Raw genomic sequence first — 18,151 nt, 5'->3', positions numbered from 1 at the left:
AGATTTGCTATGTCTGTACGCCACTATTTGGTTTTAGGGTCTTCCACATGGATGCCAAACTCCTGGCATCACTCACATGCCTGTCTATGTAAACTGGCCCGCTTTACCTGATACATTTGCCACGGTGGCGAGATGTGAACTACCTCGCCTGGTATAAGGCAGGTCGTGGGTTCGATCCACGACCCCGACCGCCTGCTGTATATTTGGACTTTTTCTCCGGGTCCCTCTGATTTCTTCCCTCCAAATTTAGAACCAACATGCGTTTCGAGTATTTGGCTGCTATAAATTTCCACGTGATAAGCCACTTCGTTGAGCTATCATTTGTGGCCAGGTCGCTTCTAATAAAGAGCTGGAAGCTCAGTGGGCCTTACCTGGTAAAAATAAAAAGTTTAGTTTAGCATCTCTCCTTCCTGATCGTGTAAACAATCATTTTTTGCCACATTCTATGACAAACCTACAAGCAGCTTAGCCTATACTAGCATGATCTGCATGCACCTATAAGCACAGTTGGCTGAGTACGATGCCACACAAGTTCAACATACATACATTCATAACCAAGGACTGCACTTTAATATTCACAAAGTGGAGAGTAATTTAAATGTAAGGTATAAAGTTGCTACTTCAAGAAAATTAAACATAAAACAACAGGTTAAAATACAAAAAATACTCAAATTTCAGGGTAGATAAAATGTATACATGCTGGTTTACTAGCCTTTGTCCGTAAATATTTAGATTTACAGGGGTGGACATCTTTCATGTTTTTATGGGGTGTGTTTGTCGATGTGAGATAATGTGTAATGCATAACTCAAAGAATCAATGAAGATCTTGATGATTTGAAGCAATGAAGACCTGGTCTTCACACGGAGATGTATTAGTGTATCGTTAGACGATAACAGTGCCAGCTACAAATGCTGTTCGATTTGGTCTGGAAGAAAATTTTGTTTCGTGATTTTGTGTCGGCAGTGGGGGTGCATCGGCGCACAAGCTCAATCCATTCAAATCTCTATGGCGTGAAGAAGCAACATTGTCCTAAGGGGCCGTTCATAAATGACGTCACGCACTTAGGGGGGGGGGGGTCAGACATTTGTGACGATGTGTGACAAGGGGGGGGGGGGGTTGAGAAATGTGACGTCACATCAAAATGCGCAACTTTAAATCAATATAGACAATACGTTCTAATTAATTAAATATTATTTTTAATCAATGTTTTCTCCTACAACATCAGAGTGCAGCGCCACATTAAATACGCACTACAATGACAATAGTTTAAAGCGATTTGAAGCATGTTTTATTGGGGGGGGGGGGGGGCAGTGCTTTGTGACGTCATATTTGAGGGTGGGGGTCTGACTTTTTGTGACGCCGTGTGACGAGAAGGGGGGGGGGGTCAAAAATCTCCAAAATCGCGTGACGTCATTTATGGACGGCCCCTAAAACGTCGTCTGTCATGCGTACGCGTTTATCATTTCGGGGCAGTGGACAAAGGTGTTGAGGTTTTGATGTGGAAGATCTCGCGTGCCCCCTTGTGTCAGCTACGGCGAGTCAACACTAGCGGTGGTTTTCGCCTTATGACTATTTAAAACTGAATTCACATTTTTTGGGTCTTTCGGTAAAGTCACGTAGATAGGTTCAAAGAAAAAAACACAAAACTAGGTTTTTTTTTCTAGATTTGAAGCTTTCGTGACTGCAAGGATTCATATTCTTAGGTTTTTTCGGTAAAGTCACGTAGGTAAAAAATGAAAATTAAAATGAATTAAAGTAAAATAAAAAAAATCACGACGTTTCGGAGGCAACACAAGCTTCCGTCTTCAGGTGGAACCGTCACAGCCCGACAGCTGTATCAAGTAAATGAGAGATTACAAGAGATACCACTCCGTATATATAATAGTATGATAGTAGTTTTTTTGTTGTTATTTGTTTTGTGTTATTTTCTTTGAACCTATCTACGCGACTTTACCGAAAGACCCATAGAATATGAATTCATGCAGTCACGAAAGCTTTAAGTCAAGATTTAAAACTGAATTGATTATACTGTAGCGATACAGTGTACCATAGCATCGATGCAGCAGAATGTAACGCATAAGGGCGCATTTCGTGAACATCCGTGCCATTGGTATTAGTGTGCGTGTGTGCGTCCTTCTCCGCTACTACCCTTCTCTGCCACGTTACCGGCTGGAATACCTCCCCCCAACCACCACTGTCATCCATGCTGTTGACACCCTGACCTCATGTTCAATCCCAACCCCGCAAGTCGTCAACTTCTCCATCATGGGACCTCCTTTGCCAGTACCAAAATATGAGAATAGGTTTTCCCCTTTTTTCTGGCAACAAAACAGGTGTTAAGATGTTAAAACACCAAACTGAAACCTTTTACAAGGAGTCATGTCTGCATTAACCACAATACTTGTGGTCCGAATGAAAAAACAAACATACTCTGATAATATATGTGTAGGACTCGTACTCGGCTGTCTTTCTGTTCTCTTTATTTTCCACTCAACAGTCCACCTCCGCCGCGCCACTGCTCCACGTCTCTCCGTCCCCTCACTCCGCTGCGCGTCGCTCCGCGTCTCTCTCTCTCGCCGCGCCGCGTCTCCTCCGCGTCTCCCTCCCTCTCTCTCTCTAGGTCTGTCGACTCCCCTGCTATTCTACACTGCATCTTCCAGATGCATGGCTACCCCTGTTCGCACACTGCGTTCTCGCTATCACTGTCTCTCTATACTCTACTCCGTCTGTCGCCGCTAACCCACTCTCTCTCTGCTCTACTACCGTCACCGCCTGCTCTGCGATTCCCCGGGCACCGTCCCTGCAGCTCCATCCAAGACGCCGACCAAGACAAGAAGACCCTCTTTCCGTCGCGCTGTGGCTTATATCCCCACACCAATTAATCCCCATTAATTATCTCAACCCCCCGCTTATCACTCGCCACCTGGCCCCCGGTCTCACGTGACCTTGTTATTGCCGCCAGAGCGACGCCAGATAATAACCAATTACCCTCTTAGCCAATCGCTGGCCTGTGTCACCCCCGGCTACCCCAAACACCTGTCTCAACACTTAACGACCCTCTCACCTAATGCCACAACAACAACCGTGTCCTCACATACACCCCACTGTACTCTGCTCGCTCGCATAGCAACAGTGGAAGAGAATGCGTGGCGCGCTATAACTCAAGTCCTACATATGCATTGTCTTTGAAACTGATTGGTCCTCAATTTTTCCTCTGCCGATTTGTTGTCTATCCACTCGTAGTGTTCATGAGGACAGTGGTTTCCCAATCATTTCTGGACCCGCAGAGACCACCGCTAACAGTGCAAACATTACATTAAAATTGTCATGAAAATGCTTTAATTTACGTTCCACGTGTTATTATTATTTAATTAGAGCAGCAGTAACGGTTGGCTTCCGCAAATTGCCCAAAATCAAATATTGGGGCTTCACGTGACCGATTGCTGCACCCTCCCTGAGCAAATTATAGAGTTACTACGCCACTGACTGAGAGAAAGGGTGGGATAATATAGTAACTATATCACTGGCTGAGAGAAAGAGTGGGATAATATAGTAACTACGCCACTGGCTGAGAGAAAGAGTGGGATAATATAGTAACTACGTCACTGGCTGAGAGAAAGAGTGGGATAATATAGTAACTATGTCACTGGCTGAGAGAAAGAGTGGGATAATATAGTAACTATGTCACTGGCTGAGAGAAAGAGTGGGATAATATAGTAACTATGTCACTGGCTGAGAGAAAGGGTGGGATAATATAGTAACTATGTCACTGGCTGAGAGAAAGAGTGGGATAATATAGTAACTATGCCACTGGCTGAGAGAAAGAGTGGGATAATATAGTTACTACGTCACTGGCTGAGAGAAAGAGTGGGATAATATAGTAACTACGTCACTGGCTGAGAGAAAGAGTGGGATAATAAAGTAACTATGCCACTGGCTGAGATAAAGGGTGGGATAATATAGTAACTACGTCACTGGCTGAGAGAAAAAGTGGGATAATATAGTAACTACGTCACTGGCTGAGAGAAAGAGTGGGATAATATAGTAACTACGTCACTGGCTGAGAGAAAGAGTGGGATAATATAGTAACTATGTCACTGGCTGAGAGAAAGGATGGGATAATATAGTAACTATGTCACTGTCTGAGAGGAAGGGTGGGATAATATAGTAACTATGTCACTGTCTGATAGAAAGGGTGGGATAATATAGTAACTACGTCACTGCCTAAGAGAAACGGTGGGATAATATAGTAACTACGTCACTGGCTGAGAGAAAGAGTGGGATAATATAGTAACTACGTCACTGCCTAAGAGAAACGGTGGGATAATATAGTAACTATGTCACTGGCTGAGAGAAAGGGTGGGATAATATAGTAACTATGTCACTGGCTGAGAGAAAGAGTGGGATAATATAGTAACTATGTCACTGGCTGAGAGAAAGGGTGGGATAATATAGTAACTATGTCACTGGCTGAGAGAAAGAGTGGGATAATATAGTAACTACGTCACTGGCTGAGAGAAAGGGTGGGATAATATAGTAACTATGTCACTGGCTGAGAGAAAGGGTGGGATAATATAGTAACTATGTCACTCGCTGAGAGAAAGAGTGGGATAATATAGTAACTATGTCACTGGCTGAGAGAAAGAGTGGGATAATATAGTAACTACGTCACTGGCTGAGAGAAAGGGTGGGATAATATAGTAACTACGCCACTGGCTGGAATGAAAAGGTGGAATACAAAACGAGGGAACGATTCGACGTTCGAGAAAGCGATGAACAGCGATGGTGGAGAGGAAGAAGAACATTGTGGAAGGTTCTAGAAGGAACGCGGAAATGTCGAAAGCGACCTGAGCACTGGGCATGGCTGGCGAGAGTTCCCTAGGAGTGTGTGGAGTTGCCGGAACGATTAAGTTGCCTTATCTGGACGATTCTCTCGCGTCAAATACAATTAAAGTTACGTTAATATTTAGTCTACCATAAACACTACCGAGGTGCATATGAAACACAACTGATCCATTCTATTTCAGGTTTGTGGATGCGGTCAACACACGTGATCTGTTCCCCTGGATTGTCATCCTTATTCCGTTAGAATCCCGTGGTGTTGCAGCCGAAAACAATTTCACCCGTCTTGAATGTCTTTAAGGTAAGCGTGTCTCTCTGTCCTCCTCTCATCAATGAAACTGCCATGAGAATGTATCGGCTTTTGGGAAAGCCATCGAACAAAGACGTTCACCGCATCGCGCGCTTTCAGATGCGCTTCTGCGGCCGTCTGGAACGCTCTTGCTTCCGGTACTAGACAGCCACTGGAGTGATGCACTTTTACATTTGGATTGAATACTAATTTATTTAAAATTACTTTTTGTATAAAGTTTGCTGTCCTTCCCCCACCTCCGATTTCGCACGGCTGGCTACGTACAGCACGAAAGATGTTCAACATACAGAACCTCGGAGATCGAACGCACCAGAATTCGAACAAATCCGTGTTCGAACGATATTTACGAACATATTTTGTCCCGGAAACCGAACGAAATCGGGAGGTCGAACGGGCAACCGCGACTTGAAAGAACCTGTACGGCTGGGACGCGTATGGCCAGTGTGCATGACGCTTGCCCAAAGGGGACTCCCCTTCCAAACAATAACACCACCTCCTCACCACCTTCCACTCAAGCCAACAACTCTCCTTACTACAGGTAAAGTGAAGTTCAATGTTCATTTAGTCCATATATTTATTCATTTATTTAGTGTTTCTTGTATGATTTTATGCATGTAATTACTGTAAACTTCGTGTAAAAATGCTGAGAGATGTCTTGTGTCTGGAACTAATTAATGTCATTTACATTATGGGGAAAATTATTCGGTGTTCAAACAAATCGGTGTTTGAATGGCTTTTGGAACGAAGTTCGATCTCCGGGGTACCACCGTACATACATCGCGGATTCTTGAACCCAGCCAGATGCGACAACCAACCCAGCATATTTCCCACGTGTGAAAATGCATCTCTCCATAAATCTCAAAAGCCACTCTCTAGTGTTCGAATATCAGTTGTTCTCTCGTTCCCCATTAATAAAATCACCTCCAACTTTAACATTGACCACTGTTGATCCTCTTCTCCGTACCCATTGACTGCGTACATCCGTTTTGCCTGGCTAGAAACTTTTCTCGATGGAGCAGATTGATTATTTTTCTTCAAATCTTCAGTTAGCTGTTTAACTACTTTCGCACCGTACGTAGCCAAACGTGATAATCGGAGGTACCTGACAATGTGTATAGTACTGTACGGTGGTCAAGACCTGTTTTGACAGGATAGTGATGTCTCAGTTTTAATGTTTGTTGTACTATCTTTGAGCAGTTTAGGAAAGTGGTTATTTCAATAAATGAACCTGGAAGTCTTGAAAGTTAATGGCAGAACAAAACTTTGAAGGGTGTGGCAAGACTGTATTGTGAATGCAATTAGAAACAGGTTGTGATGGTTGCAGCATGGAGGGTAGGTTTATCATGCCAAGCACTGGACTGTCTTAGTCAGTGGCTTGAAACTGAGGAAGACCCAAGTGCCACGGTAGGATAATGTAAAAGTACAGCCTGTTAGTATCGATTTTAATGGCATCACCCAGGAGACCCGAAAAGGGACAGTTTCATATACGTGCATAAATAATCAAATTTTACAGCTAAAAGTGCCTACTGCATACTTGTGTTCACAATAAAAGGTTTCAAGAAGTCATGTATTTCAAATGTAAGTTTATATGCATTACACGTTTATATACAAATATTGATACTTCAAACACCTGATGAACTGGTGACAATCAGTTATTGCTTTCTGCAATGGAATGGCAAACCGATTTTTGCACAACGATTTTTTTGTATAATTGTTGCACTGACAGAATTGTTTAGGTATTGTATGAATTATTTTTTAATTGGTATACATTTCAATTAAATAAAATAAAAAACCATGCACTTAAAAATATGGTACTCTTAATATCCATGATCCTCAGAATTGACAGAACTGGAGTCAAATCATTGAAACGATGTTAAGCCTCGATACAAAAATGCACATTTCACAATTATTTTAACTGCCAAGTGATGTACATTGTATTTATAAAACAAAACCATATTTTTAAGTAAATAATGTTGGGTCCGATGCCAATTGATATAGTTAAAGAGTAGATTCACATCTTAACGGGTGAGAATTTTTATCTTGATTGGAGTACTCAACTTTCGGCAAAAACCAGGGGGAAATGCTGTATGCTGCCCGGAGGATAAGGTATCTCTTAAAACAAGCATACCACCAAGGGATTTACATCAACAGGTCATACGATGTTTTACAATTTCAGACAACGACCTTCTGAGCAAAGTTTATTTCACATATCTCAGTGCGATAGTTATGGGTTGATGATACTGTGTGGGCGTAAAATTGGTGATTAATCAGGTCAATCTAAACTATTAAAACTGCAAGATTATTAGTGAAAATAGCCCAGCAGCACATTAACAATGAACAAGACTAATACACAAATACCCTGAAACTGGATGACGGAATCTCTTATCAAGAAAACCAAATTACACTGGAGAATTTGAATTTGCTTAACCATGCAAAGCTACATATTACCATTAGTTTCCTGAAACAGGGTTATTTACTTTAAACCTGCAAACCAAATGATCACAATTTAGAAAAAAAATAACCTAAGCTACAACTCAACATGTATGCCACTTGAAAAACAATACAAGTCATGTACTTAAAAAAACAAATTAAAGTTTCAGACTCGGGTACACTCTCCTTCTTCCGTTTTTCCTGGCACTTCATACCAAAATGCCTTTTCAGTAACGACCTGCAATGAGAAAAATCAAAGGTGTGCAAGCTGACCGGAAAACGACAGGCATTATTCCATACGTAACTTGTCACGACAAAAAAAGCATTTGTTGCGCGCACACTTTGCGGCGACGTCTACTCACGTGGAGAGTACGAACGCGAACGGGACCTGTAGCCACCCCGATAGTAAGGCGATGGAGAACGCCTTCTGCGACATACAACAGCAATCAAGAAAAAAACATACCAGGCACCAACCAACAACACTCGTGGCATTTAAAATGACAAACTTGAAGCAACGCTTTTTTCAAGTGCTTGATTTGTGGGAAAACATCAACTCGTGTTGCGTAAAGCACCTGTAACGGTCGTATCTGTATCCGTCATCGTAGCCACGGTCGTAACCTCCTCGGTCGTACCCGCCGCCTCGTTCGTAGCCTCCCCGATCGTACCCACGGTCATAGTTGCGGTCATAGCCGCGGTCGCAGCCACGTTCGTAGAAGTTGTCTCTGCCTTCGCGGCCTTCTCGGCCTTCCCGGCCATCGCGGCCTTCTCGCCGACTGCTCGTACTCATGTGGCGAAAACACAGGAAAATGCAATGTAAACATGCTGCGCCAATCATGGTTTTAGAGGTCAGATATTGTAAGCAGAATGTACGACACAAGCCTTTACATTGAACACAACTTCATTGTGGAAGTTTAAATGTTATTCGGACAAAGTGTATACATATAAAGTAGATTTTGTACTTTTTAACATTTAGAATTATTGAGTGCTTCCGGTAAAATAACTTTTAAACAGTGGCTGTTACATTTCAGGAGTGCAGCGGTTTACACTTACAAGGTAGGGCGTCCCATGTAGATGCCCGGGGTAGGTGTGTGGGCACGCTTAGTAATTGAGAAGTCCACTCGTATGTACCGCCCATCCAACTCCATGCCATTAGCCCTTTCCTTTGCCTGGAGAAACAATGTACACACTTTAACACTGCGCATGTCTTTACATTGGAACGCACCAACACAACCCATTCATGGCAGCACACCTACCAACAAGAAACTATGGCTCCACACTCAAAGTCAGTCATTTAAAAAAAACCGATAGCATGAAGCCCAGGCATTATGGGGTAACTTCCTCTGTATTCATATCGTTTAAATTCTTAGCCTATAATTTTTTTCAAAGTGATGTGCATAAAATGCGTCCAATTATGTAAAGATTCTCCATTACTAGTTATGGGGTTCCATCCTTCTTAAGACATACCATTTGTGAATTGCCAATTATCATCGCCCTCCTTTTTTGCAGCATCCATGCTCCCCCCACTGCTTTAGATCACATTTTCAAGATTTTACTCATTCTTTTCCCAATCGCTTTAGTTTTCCAATCTTCAGCTTTGCACCTGTTGCTTGCTATACTTACTCTTCCTTAACATGTCATGTGGTTTTAAAAAATATGCTCTTTGCTTTATAACTTTGTCTCCTGTTTGGATATTTTTCAATTACAAATTAATTCAATAGCGATTTAATTCTATATTTATACCAGTTACATCCATTTAATACATTTACTCGAGGCATTTTAATCTGTTGCTTAGAGTTGGCCCAAAGTTAGTACAATTCAGTATATTTTTAAAACGTCACATCCACATAAACCTTCCAAGACACTGAAAAATTGTTCACAAAAAGCTGATTTGGGGGAGCATGTATAGCTCCTTTCACTTAAAAAATTAAATGTCTAGATGCTACCGCATAAGAAAACAAGACTAAATCGTTTTAAACATTGGTGCTTATAAAAATGAGACTAACCTCTTTAGCATCCTCTGAATTATCAAAGTACACGAAGGCAAACCCCCGAGAGCGGCCCGATTGCTGGTCGTACACCACATTCACGCTCTGGACTGGGCCATAGCGCGAGAACACTTCCTTCAGGTCCTTCTCCCCTGTGTGCAGGCTCAGCCCAAATACTCCCAGGCAACAACTTGGGTCTGGGTTCACCTGCACGCACACACACAAAGATTAACGCTCGCATAAAACGAGCAGCAGCAGAAACACAACTCACAAAAAAGCCATAAGCCACATTTGCATAGCTTAGAGCAGTTTTTCATTTTCGGTGCATGATTGCATTGCAATGAATATAAGGGTTGTCCATAACTGCAAATCAATATCATGGTACTTAAAACAAATCACTAATTCATATATTTACAAAGCTAAAGATCACATTTACTCAATCCGCAACATTGTTTACAAATGACTACAGCATATATCACTTCATACATGCGCTTGCAGTTTTTTTGACATCGCGTCTCAAAAGAAAGTAACGAAAGCGCATGAGGGCCTGGAATAGACGCGGACGAACACGACGAGACGTGAAAGTGCACGTGGGCGTACCCGGGAGCCCAGGTGGCGGCGCCGGTTGGACATCGGCGAGCGGCTGTGGCGCCGGTAGTCGGGCGTGTAGGAGCGGCTGCGTGAGTGGCGGCGTCGCGAGTGCGAGCGGGACCGAGAGTAATGCCGATGCCGAGAGCGTGATCTGCACGGCCCACAAGATGACACCGAAGCGGGATTTAAATAAAAAAAAATATATTTACCGTAAACTTTCTTTAACGACAAAAGTTTTTACGAGTACACAGCCACAGGCTTTACATAACACGTCAAGATGTTGCCAACTACATCATTTACTCTGCGTAATTTTAAGGTAAAATTATAAATGTAATAAAGACAATCCATATAAATTTTGATTTGAAGCTTTCGTGACTGCAGGGATTCATCTTCCTGGTTCTTTCGGTAAAGTCACGTAGAAGGGAAATAATACAATATTTTTTTTCTTTTTTATTTCCCTTCTACGTCACGTAGAAGGGAAATAATAATAAAATAATATTTTCCTTATTTTATTATTTCCCTTCTACGTGACTTTGCCGAAAGAACCGAGAAGACAATCCATATGTAAGAGAAAGTTAATGTAATAGGAATGTCCATTACTTATCCACGTTATATTGAATAAGACATTTTTCTGGAGCATCCAGCATTAGGAAAATTCGCCAATTCCATTTTGACAATTTAGCATTAAGCCCACAAAGGGGATAACCAACATTCAATGGCCAGCACGGGCCAGTTCGTGGCAATGTCGCAGGCAAGCAAGTCTGCGAGTTTCATAAATGTACATGACCTTCCAATCCTCGCATGTGCAGTGCTGAATTACAGCCATGTGCAACACACACATGGCCCCTGTTTATATATAATCTCATGTTACTTTTGGACAAAAGTAGCTGAGCAGTGCAACAACACAGTTCCTCGCCTGGATTTAGAATTTGAGCGAGAGTTGGAATGAGAGTGGGAGCGTGAGTGGCGAGAGCCCGTGCGAGACCCCGAGTGGCCGCCTTCGTTCTCCAACGGTTGCGTTGCTGCCGAACTGTGGCTCCCCGACTTGGAGTGAGAGGCCTGCTGAGATACACACCAAACACCATTTGAAAAACTCTCAAACAAACGGTAAGGAGCAAATCACCAGTCACTTTCCCCTTCACTTGTACACCGTCTAGGACAATTGTGGACACAACTGTAAAGCATAGTTTACACATCCACAAGTGCTCCGGTCCTGATAAAAATGTACATGCACAAAGCTACTTGTTTTTTTAATTTAAAAGGCAATATCTTATTATCAATTTCACCAACAGAATATATCAAATTTGTTTAATATTAGTTTAAAATAGAATTCTCCCTTTACAATTACAGGCATGTTTCGTGTCTCTAAACTGGTGGAGAGGCTTACCCCATGATTCTTGACAATTTCTTATACATTCAATTTTCTTTTTTCGAACCCTTGAACCCTTCTTTGCTCTTCTGCTTAACCCCATGCATTTACAACTTCTAGTGGCCAAATTCTTCAGTTTCTTTTGATTTCAGCTTCAACTGAGTTCTTTTTTTCCCTTTTCTAACTTCTGATATTCTTTTTCTTTAATCTTGGTCCACATTTTCTGGTTTCTATTCCTTCCAATAACCTTATGGGGAAAACATATTTAACACCATCAAGTACATGTTTAACAAAGTTCACAATTAAACATTTGCAAAATATATTCAAAATCGTTCAATACAATCTGACTTAATACAAAAAAACAATACAATATTTTGTAGTTTACAGCATATCCGCATCAAACGCTTAACATATCTTCTAGTTAGGCATTACCACAATTTCTGAGGCATTGCATTCGTCCACTTCAGGTTTTCCCAAGTGGAATTGTACAGGGAAATTTCGAGGGCCACTCTCTGCCATAATTATCAGGTGCTTCAGAATTAGCACGAAGCCTTCAAATTAACAAATATATGGCATACAATAACACCTCTAAGCTGGGCATGAGAAACACAGAATTCAGGGTAAGCCAGGCCCTCTAAAATAAATAACTAAATTAAGCTACAAAAAAATAACCAAAACACATCAGGCGAATTAAGACTCACAGCAGACGTATGCACTAGCAATTCCAGAGCGAGATACACGTGCTGTACGTATCTAGTGTATGGCATTAGGAGCACCTGTACACTTGGATGCCAGCTATCCATTCACCTCTGCTTTCGTAGTGATATTTTGTGTCATTCACATGATGATAAGATCATTGTAATGTCTTGTGTGAATGTAAACAACTTGGCAAGTTTGCACATTATTAATCATTTGAAGAATGCCGTGCGTGTCCTACAACTTGAATGTTGTCCCCAATCGGTCTGGCTTTGCGAAGTTTCACTGCACACAAGGTTAATGCAACGGTTTTCACTAAACAAGAAAAAAACACCTCTACTGAAGTCGATTAGAATGTTTTTATAAGTAAACTATTCTTGTGCATACTCTTTGGTTCTTTCGGTAAAGTCACGTAGGTAGAAAAAATAACAGATCACGACGTTTCGATCGCCACACAAGCAATCGTCTCCTCTCTCCCACCTGAAGACGATTGCTTGTGTGGCGACTGAAACGTCGTGATCTATTAGTTTTTCTACCTACGTGACTTTACCGAAAGAACCAAAGAGTATGGATTCCTGCAGTGACGAAAGCTTCAAATCGAGATATTCTTGTGTAGTTTTTAACATTAACCGTGTCAAACTACGCTAATTGTCCACGTTAATTTTCACTTGAGGAACCCATCCTTGCCCATCCCCCTAAGGTTCCAAGCGTTTTTACCCACCGAGATGGGACTATCATCTCTATTTTCCCTTTCCAAGGGCTTCACGTGTAGCCTAAAAACAAACGAGTAATCCTAGCAACATGTTGCTATGGAGCAGGGGTCAGCAACCCAAATAACTCAGCCATTTTATTCGAATTCGGTAAAAAAAAAAATCTATATTTCAAGAGCCGCAATGCACATGAATTACGAGACGGTGGGTCCCTTAATAACATCACCGAGCTGCATACGGCTCAGGAGGCGCAGGTTTTGACCCCCCCCTCCCACCACGCAGTGGGCAGTATAAATTACGGCCCAGCCGCTGGTGCCGCCAGCCTTCAAACATTGCCGTGACAAGCATTCTACATCGGGGAGAGGGCAATAGAAAACCTGGCTATTTGCAGCCTCAGTCCACGTCATTGCTGCTCACCAACAGCAACTGGGGTTGGCAATGACAAAAACGTTGTGAAGGAAACTATCGCAAATTACGTACGAGCAGCAAGAATTGTGTAAAACTGGCAATTCATTTTTCGTGGAATATGACAATGCACCCATTATCAGACTTGGAAAAAAATTACATGGAGAAATGAAATACAAAAGAAATGGATAAAATCGTTGTCACAATCAATTACTACACATTGATATTATTTTGATAGTGTCAAATAAAATAAAAAATCTAAAAAAAACACTGAAACCGAACTAAAAGGCCGGTGGCGTGCAATTCCCAAATAAGCGAATTGTTTTGGATATTTGTTACAATAAAAATGATCTGTTACGTCCGGTTTAGACGTACTTAAGTTCTTATTTTGATGTGAGAATGCCGATAAACCTGTGGGAAGGGGTAAGGTGAAGTCATAGATGCATTCACGTTCTTTCTTTCAAGGACTATGGGGGAAAGCCGAGTGATGGGGGGAAAACGGCTTGTGAACAATTCCTACAGAACCAAAGTTCTTAAACCCGTTTTAATTCATCCAATTTATGGCATAACGCTAGAAACGCATGCATGTAATTTCTCCAATGGTTTATGTATGCTGAACTTCTTTAGCACTGTACGTCACCAACCGTGCTAATGCTAACACAGATAAGGTGAATATTAAAGACCGTGCAAAACACGTTACACCTGCCCAATAAATGTTCATCTTCATACCGCAAGTAGTAAGCAAAATAAAAACACTATACGCTGTTATTTAATTCAGTAGCACTGTAAATTTTAAACCTAAATTAGATCGCCAGTTGTAATCAGCAGAGGTACAAGATGGTGAGCATGTATTGCTTTTAAGTTGACATAAATGCAGTTCAATACAGTACACAACATTGCAAGTTATGTTTATATTCTGCTAATATTTATCGTTGATGACGGATTACAATCGAGTGGAAATTGCTAGTTATGACTGACATGCGTTAAGCCCAGTGTTGAGATGGATTCAGATCGTGTCCGACTGTGAGCCGGTCTGGGAGAGGCCTTCATTCAGTAGTGGACACAAATTGTGGCTGATAAATTATAACACGTGGTAGACATGGCAAGTAAAAAGCTAGGACTGTAATCTTATACAAGTATCTTAATATCTGGAGTAACATTTTCATCACACATGATCCGGCGAATTTTTCCCACTAACCGTAACATTCCAGGGATCGACGGGGTTGAACTGAGACATGTATGATCGATTTAACTTAATAAAAAAAACCCCATCCGACTTGCAAATTGCAATGAGCGGTGCGGATAAAACTCCCCATTACAATCGTGTATACCATACTGGACAGCGCGTGCTAAATTGTACATTAAAGTGGTTGTGAGTAGACTGAGCAGCACGCCACTGCACTATTGTGTATCATTGGTGCCTTAAACAGTGCTCCACAAGGCACACACCCCCCCCTCGTCCTATAGACGGATACCTCATTAGACATACGCGAGTGTGGTGCCTGGTGAATGTGAGCGAGTGGTGCCCGAGTACACAAGAGTGGCGTCAACGTTAGTGGCCGGCGAGTTGCCTGGTTAGTGGCGTTAGGTGAGAAGCGGCAAAGGGGGGCAGCGGTCAGCGGTCAAGGGAACGCGCCGGGCGGGAATGAATCAGGGTGAACAAGGCTCGCTTATAGACGTCGGGGTCGAATGGGAAAGATTGACCACGAGCTACTCAAGACTGAATATAAACGCCTAACAAAGCATACGGCTGCTCAACACAGATCGGCCACATTTAGCACGGCACTTATTCAATAATTTGAATTACCAGGATTTTTCCTCGAGAACGCAAAACTCGCGCCTGCAAGCGTCCAAGATGCCACGTGGTACCGTGGAAATCTTGTTTTTTTAAAGAGCTCCAAGTGAAACGTAAAATCGCGGTCGTAAGCGCAATTCAATCAAGAAGATTGGAAGCGCGTTTTCTTGGAACGCGCTGAGATGTGGCTCCCACACCAATCAATGTGTACACTACTAAACACGTTGTTCTAGTGCAGTGGTTTATCTAAAAAAGTATGGTCCCGGTACCAGTGGTCCGCGAAGCCCCCCCCCCAACTCGAGTGGGCTGATGCCAACGCAGGTTGATGCGGACTTACATTAATATTTTTACTTATGACAAAAAACATTATTTTGTAAACTACCCTGACTAAACTATCCCAACATCTATAATGCCCCCACTGAAAAATACCCTTAAATCTGCGTAAAAATTGTTTGTATGTTCCGGTAATATGAATCATTCAGTTGCAACCGGTATTTGGAGAAGTGAATGCGATGTCACCACAAGTGGGGGAGGGATTGTCCGCGGAAATATATTTTTTATATTTCCCCATAAATATCGGTTTAGTGGAAATGATATGGTGCATTGTAAATCCCCATAGTTTTATGAAACCTTCCAGAATTCGGTGTTCTGAGTATTCGCAACAGCGGCGACAACCGACTTCGGTGACCTGCTTAGACGCTGTCGACCTAACGCAGTCCACGAACTCGCAGGGCAAAACAAATTAAAAGTCCGGGAGAAAATCCATTCATCAATCACGTACTATCTAAACTCGAGGAACAAGGTGTAATCTCTAAGTGGCACGCGTGTACTAGAAGTTTTATTTTATACAACCATAACACTGTCACATACACTGCAGTTGAGACCTCATGACAGTACGCTGGTGGCCCCGCAAGCATCCAGACTTCTTCGCAAGGGAGACGACGTTCAAGACGAGAGGACGATAGCTGAGCAACGAGAATGCAAAAGGAGCTTCGGGGAGAATAAGAGGCATCAGCAAGCGGCTTCATGCGCGAGGCCAGACGCAGAGAAGAGGGGAGGACAGCAAAGCACAAGGGATCTTAGGTTCTTTTCGGTAAAGTCACGTAGGTAAAATAATAATAAATAATAGAAAGTGAATGCGATGTCATCACTTGATACAGTAAATTTAGCTGTGACGGTCCCACCTGATGACGGAGACTTGTGTTGCCCCCGAAACGTCGTGATTTATTATTTAATGTAAGATTTGTATTATTTATTTTCATACGTGACTTTACCGAAAAAACCTACGAGTATGAATCATTGCAGTCACGAAAGCTTCAAATCTAGAAGCACAAGGGAAACGATATGGAGTGAAACCGTGTCGACGGGGAGATGAAATGAGATGGGGTATGTGGACGAAAGGGTAAAGAGACGGACAAGTGTGACGATGAGTGATGATGAGACTAAATACGACGAGATGGAAGCGAGGAATTTGCCGATATCACGTAGGGCTCAACGATTAATCAATTTTAATCGAAATCTCAAAATGAAAGAATGCGATTAGCAAATCGCAAAGGCTGCGATTTTCAAAGTCCTATTACTTTCTTATTGGAATTGTTTTATGATAACTTTACTTAACAATTGTTTGATTGTTCCATTTAAATTCAAACAAATTAACAAATAATTGTTGGACGTAATCATATTTTTTAATTCTCATCCTCGAATTCGTATAGAGCAGCCCATATTTTGATATCATGTGGTAATGCTCCATCACGTTCTAAATCTATTACACAGTGAATGTTGAACTGAAGCTTGACTTTAAAAATTATAATCGCAAATCAAATCGCAATGTCAGAAAAATCGCAATTAGATATTTCCCCCAAATCGTTCAGCCCTAATATCTCGGGTGTTTGAAGTGAGATGAGATGTTGGGATGAGGCGATGAGGTGATGTTAGCGACGAGGCGATGTTGGGATGAGGCGATGTTAGCGATGTGGCGATGAGGTGATGTTGGGATGTGGCGATGTTAGCGATGATGTGGCGATGAGGCAGCGTTGGGATGAGGCGATGAAGTGATGTTACCATGAGGTGATGTTGAGATGAGGCGATGTTAGCGATGAGCTGATGTTGAGATGAGGTGATGTTGGGATGAGGTGGTGTGACCATGAGGCGATGTTGGGATGAGGCTACGCGGATCCCCCGGGCTCAGCTGGTCCGCTCCGCTAGGCCAAACTCAGGATCCACTCATCGCTACTGGGCCTGCAACAACAATAACCCCACCAGTCCCGTCTGTCTGTGTGGTGTAAATACAAAACAACAAAAACCGCAGGGATATTTACCCCGCCGTCGTATCCTCCTTCCTCCACGTCGCTCATTGTTTAATCTCTGGCCCTAGGGCGGGTGTTGTTATAATTGTTGTTTTGTTTAAATCGCGAACCGCGTAGACGCCGTGGCTGCTATGGCGGCGATCACGACTCACAAAATGGCGGCAGATGTGCGAGCATCCGGGTCTTCGAGTCCCCCTGCTGACGTCACATCCGCTAGAGCCCCCCCCCTCCCCGAGCTTCCCCCGTGCCCCCACCCCGTGGTATGTAAATCTGGCAGCCATCTTAGGTGGGGGGCACACAAAGACAAAGTTCCCCCACCCCCGTGCTATGTAAATCTGGCAGCCATCTTAGTTGGGGGTACACAAAGACAAAGCTCCCCCACCCCTGTGCTATGTAAATATGGCAGCCATCTTAGGTGGGGGTACACAAAGACAAAGCTCCCCACCCCCGTGCTATGTAAATCTGGCAGCCATCTTAGTTGGGGGAACACAAAGACAAAGCTCCCCCACCCCACCCCATGTATTGTCAGCAGTAATAATAATTAGAGCTGCTTCTGGGCTAGATCGCCAATTAATAAGAGGTTTTGTCCGCGCAAATAACGCGTGCCAATTAGACGTTCACAATTGGACAGTAAATTACAACCAGCATCAATCAGCCGGGTCCTCCCTACACATTTAGGAGCACGCATTGAGATCCTTGAGATTATGTTGC

General features: G+C 42.7%; 1 protein-coding gene and 1 long non-coding RNA gene across 11 annotated transcripts; both read right to left on the bottom strand.

Annotated features, from left to right (window-relative positions):
- Positions 1-6,721: 6,721 nt before the first annotated feature.
- On the bottom strand, positions 6,722-17,602 carry LOC144729363 (transformer-2 protein homolog beta-like). Of its 10 annotated transcripts, none has more exons than XM_078609582.1 (8): positions 17,453-17,602; positions 11,076-11,221; positions 10,169-10,310; positions 9,587-9,775; positions 8,634-8,749; positions 8,156-8,365; positions 7,946-8,010; positions 6,722-7,821 (listed from the first exon to the last, which is right to left on the bottom strand). In XM_078609582.1, the coding sequence occupies exons 1-8, from the start codon at positions 17,486-17,488 to the stop codon at positions 7,811-7,813; spliced, it is 915 nt and encodes a 304-aa protein (XP_078465708.1). In that variant the 5' UTR covers positions 17,489-17,602; the 3' UTR covers positions 6,722-7,810. The 10 variants fall into 10 exon arrangements, with proteins under 10 accessions (XP_078465708.1, XP_078465734.1, XP_078465696.1 ...); XM_078609608.1 differs by having other exon boundaries at positions 7,946-8,007; XM_078609570.1 differs by having other exon boundaries at positions 8,156-8,369; positions 8,635-8,749.
- On the bottom strand, positions 11,725-13,387 carry LOC144729402 (uncharacterized). The gene is made up of 2 exons (XR_013587702.1): positions 13,312-13,387; positions 11,725-11,775 (listed from the first exon to the last, which is right to left on the bottom strand). It is a non-coding gene; the product is annotated as an uncharacterized LOC144729402 (long non-coding RNA).
- Positions 17,603-18,151: the final 549 nt, after the last annotated feature.

The sequence above is a fragment of the Lampetra planeri genome, chromosome 2 (assembly GCF_965212315.1).
Source record: "Lampetra planeri chromosome 2, kcLamPlan1.2.h2, whole genome shotgun sequence".
NCBI lineage: Eukaryota > Metazoa > Chordata > Hyperoartia > Petromyzontiformes > Petromyzontidae > Lampetra > Lampetra planeri.
The sequence above is the reverse complement of the archived record's forward strand: the minus strand, read 5'-3'. Positions and strand labels throughout refer to the sequence as shown.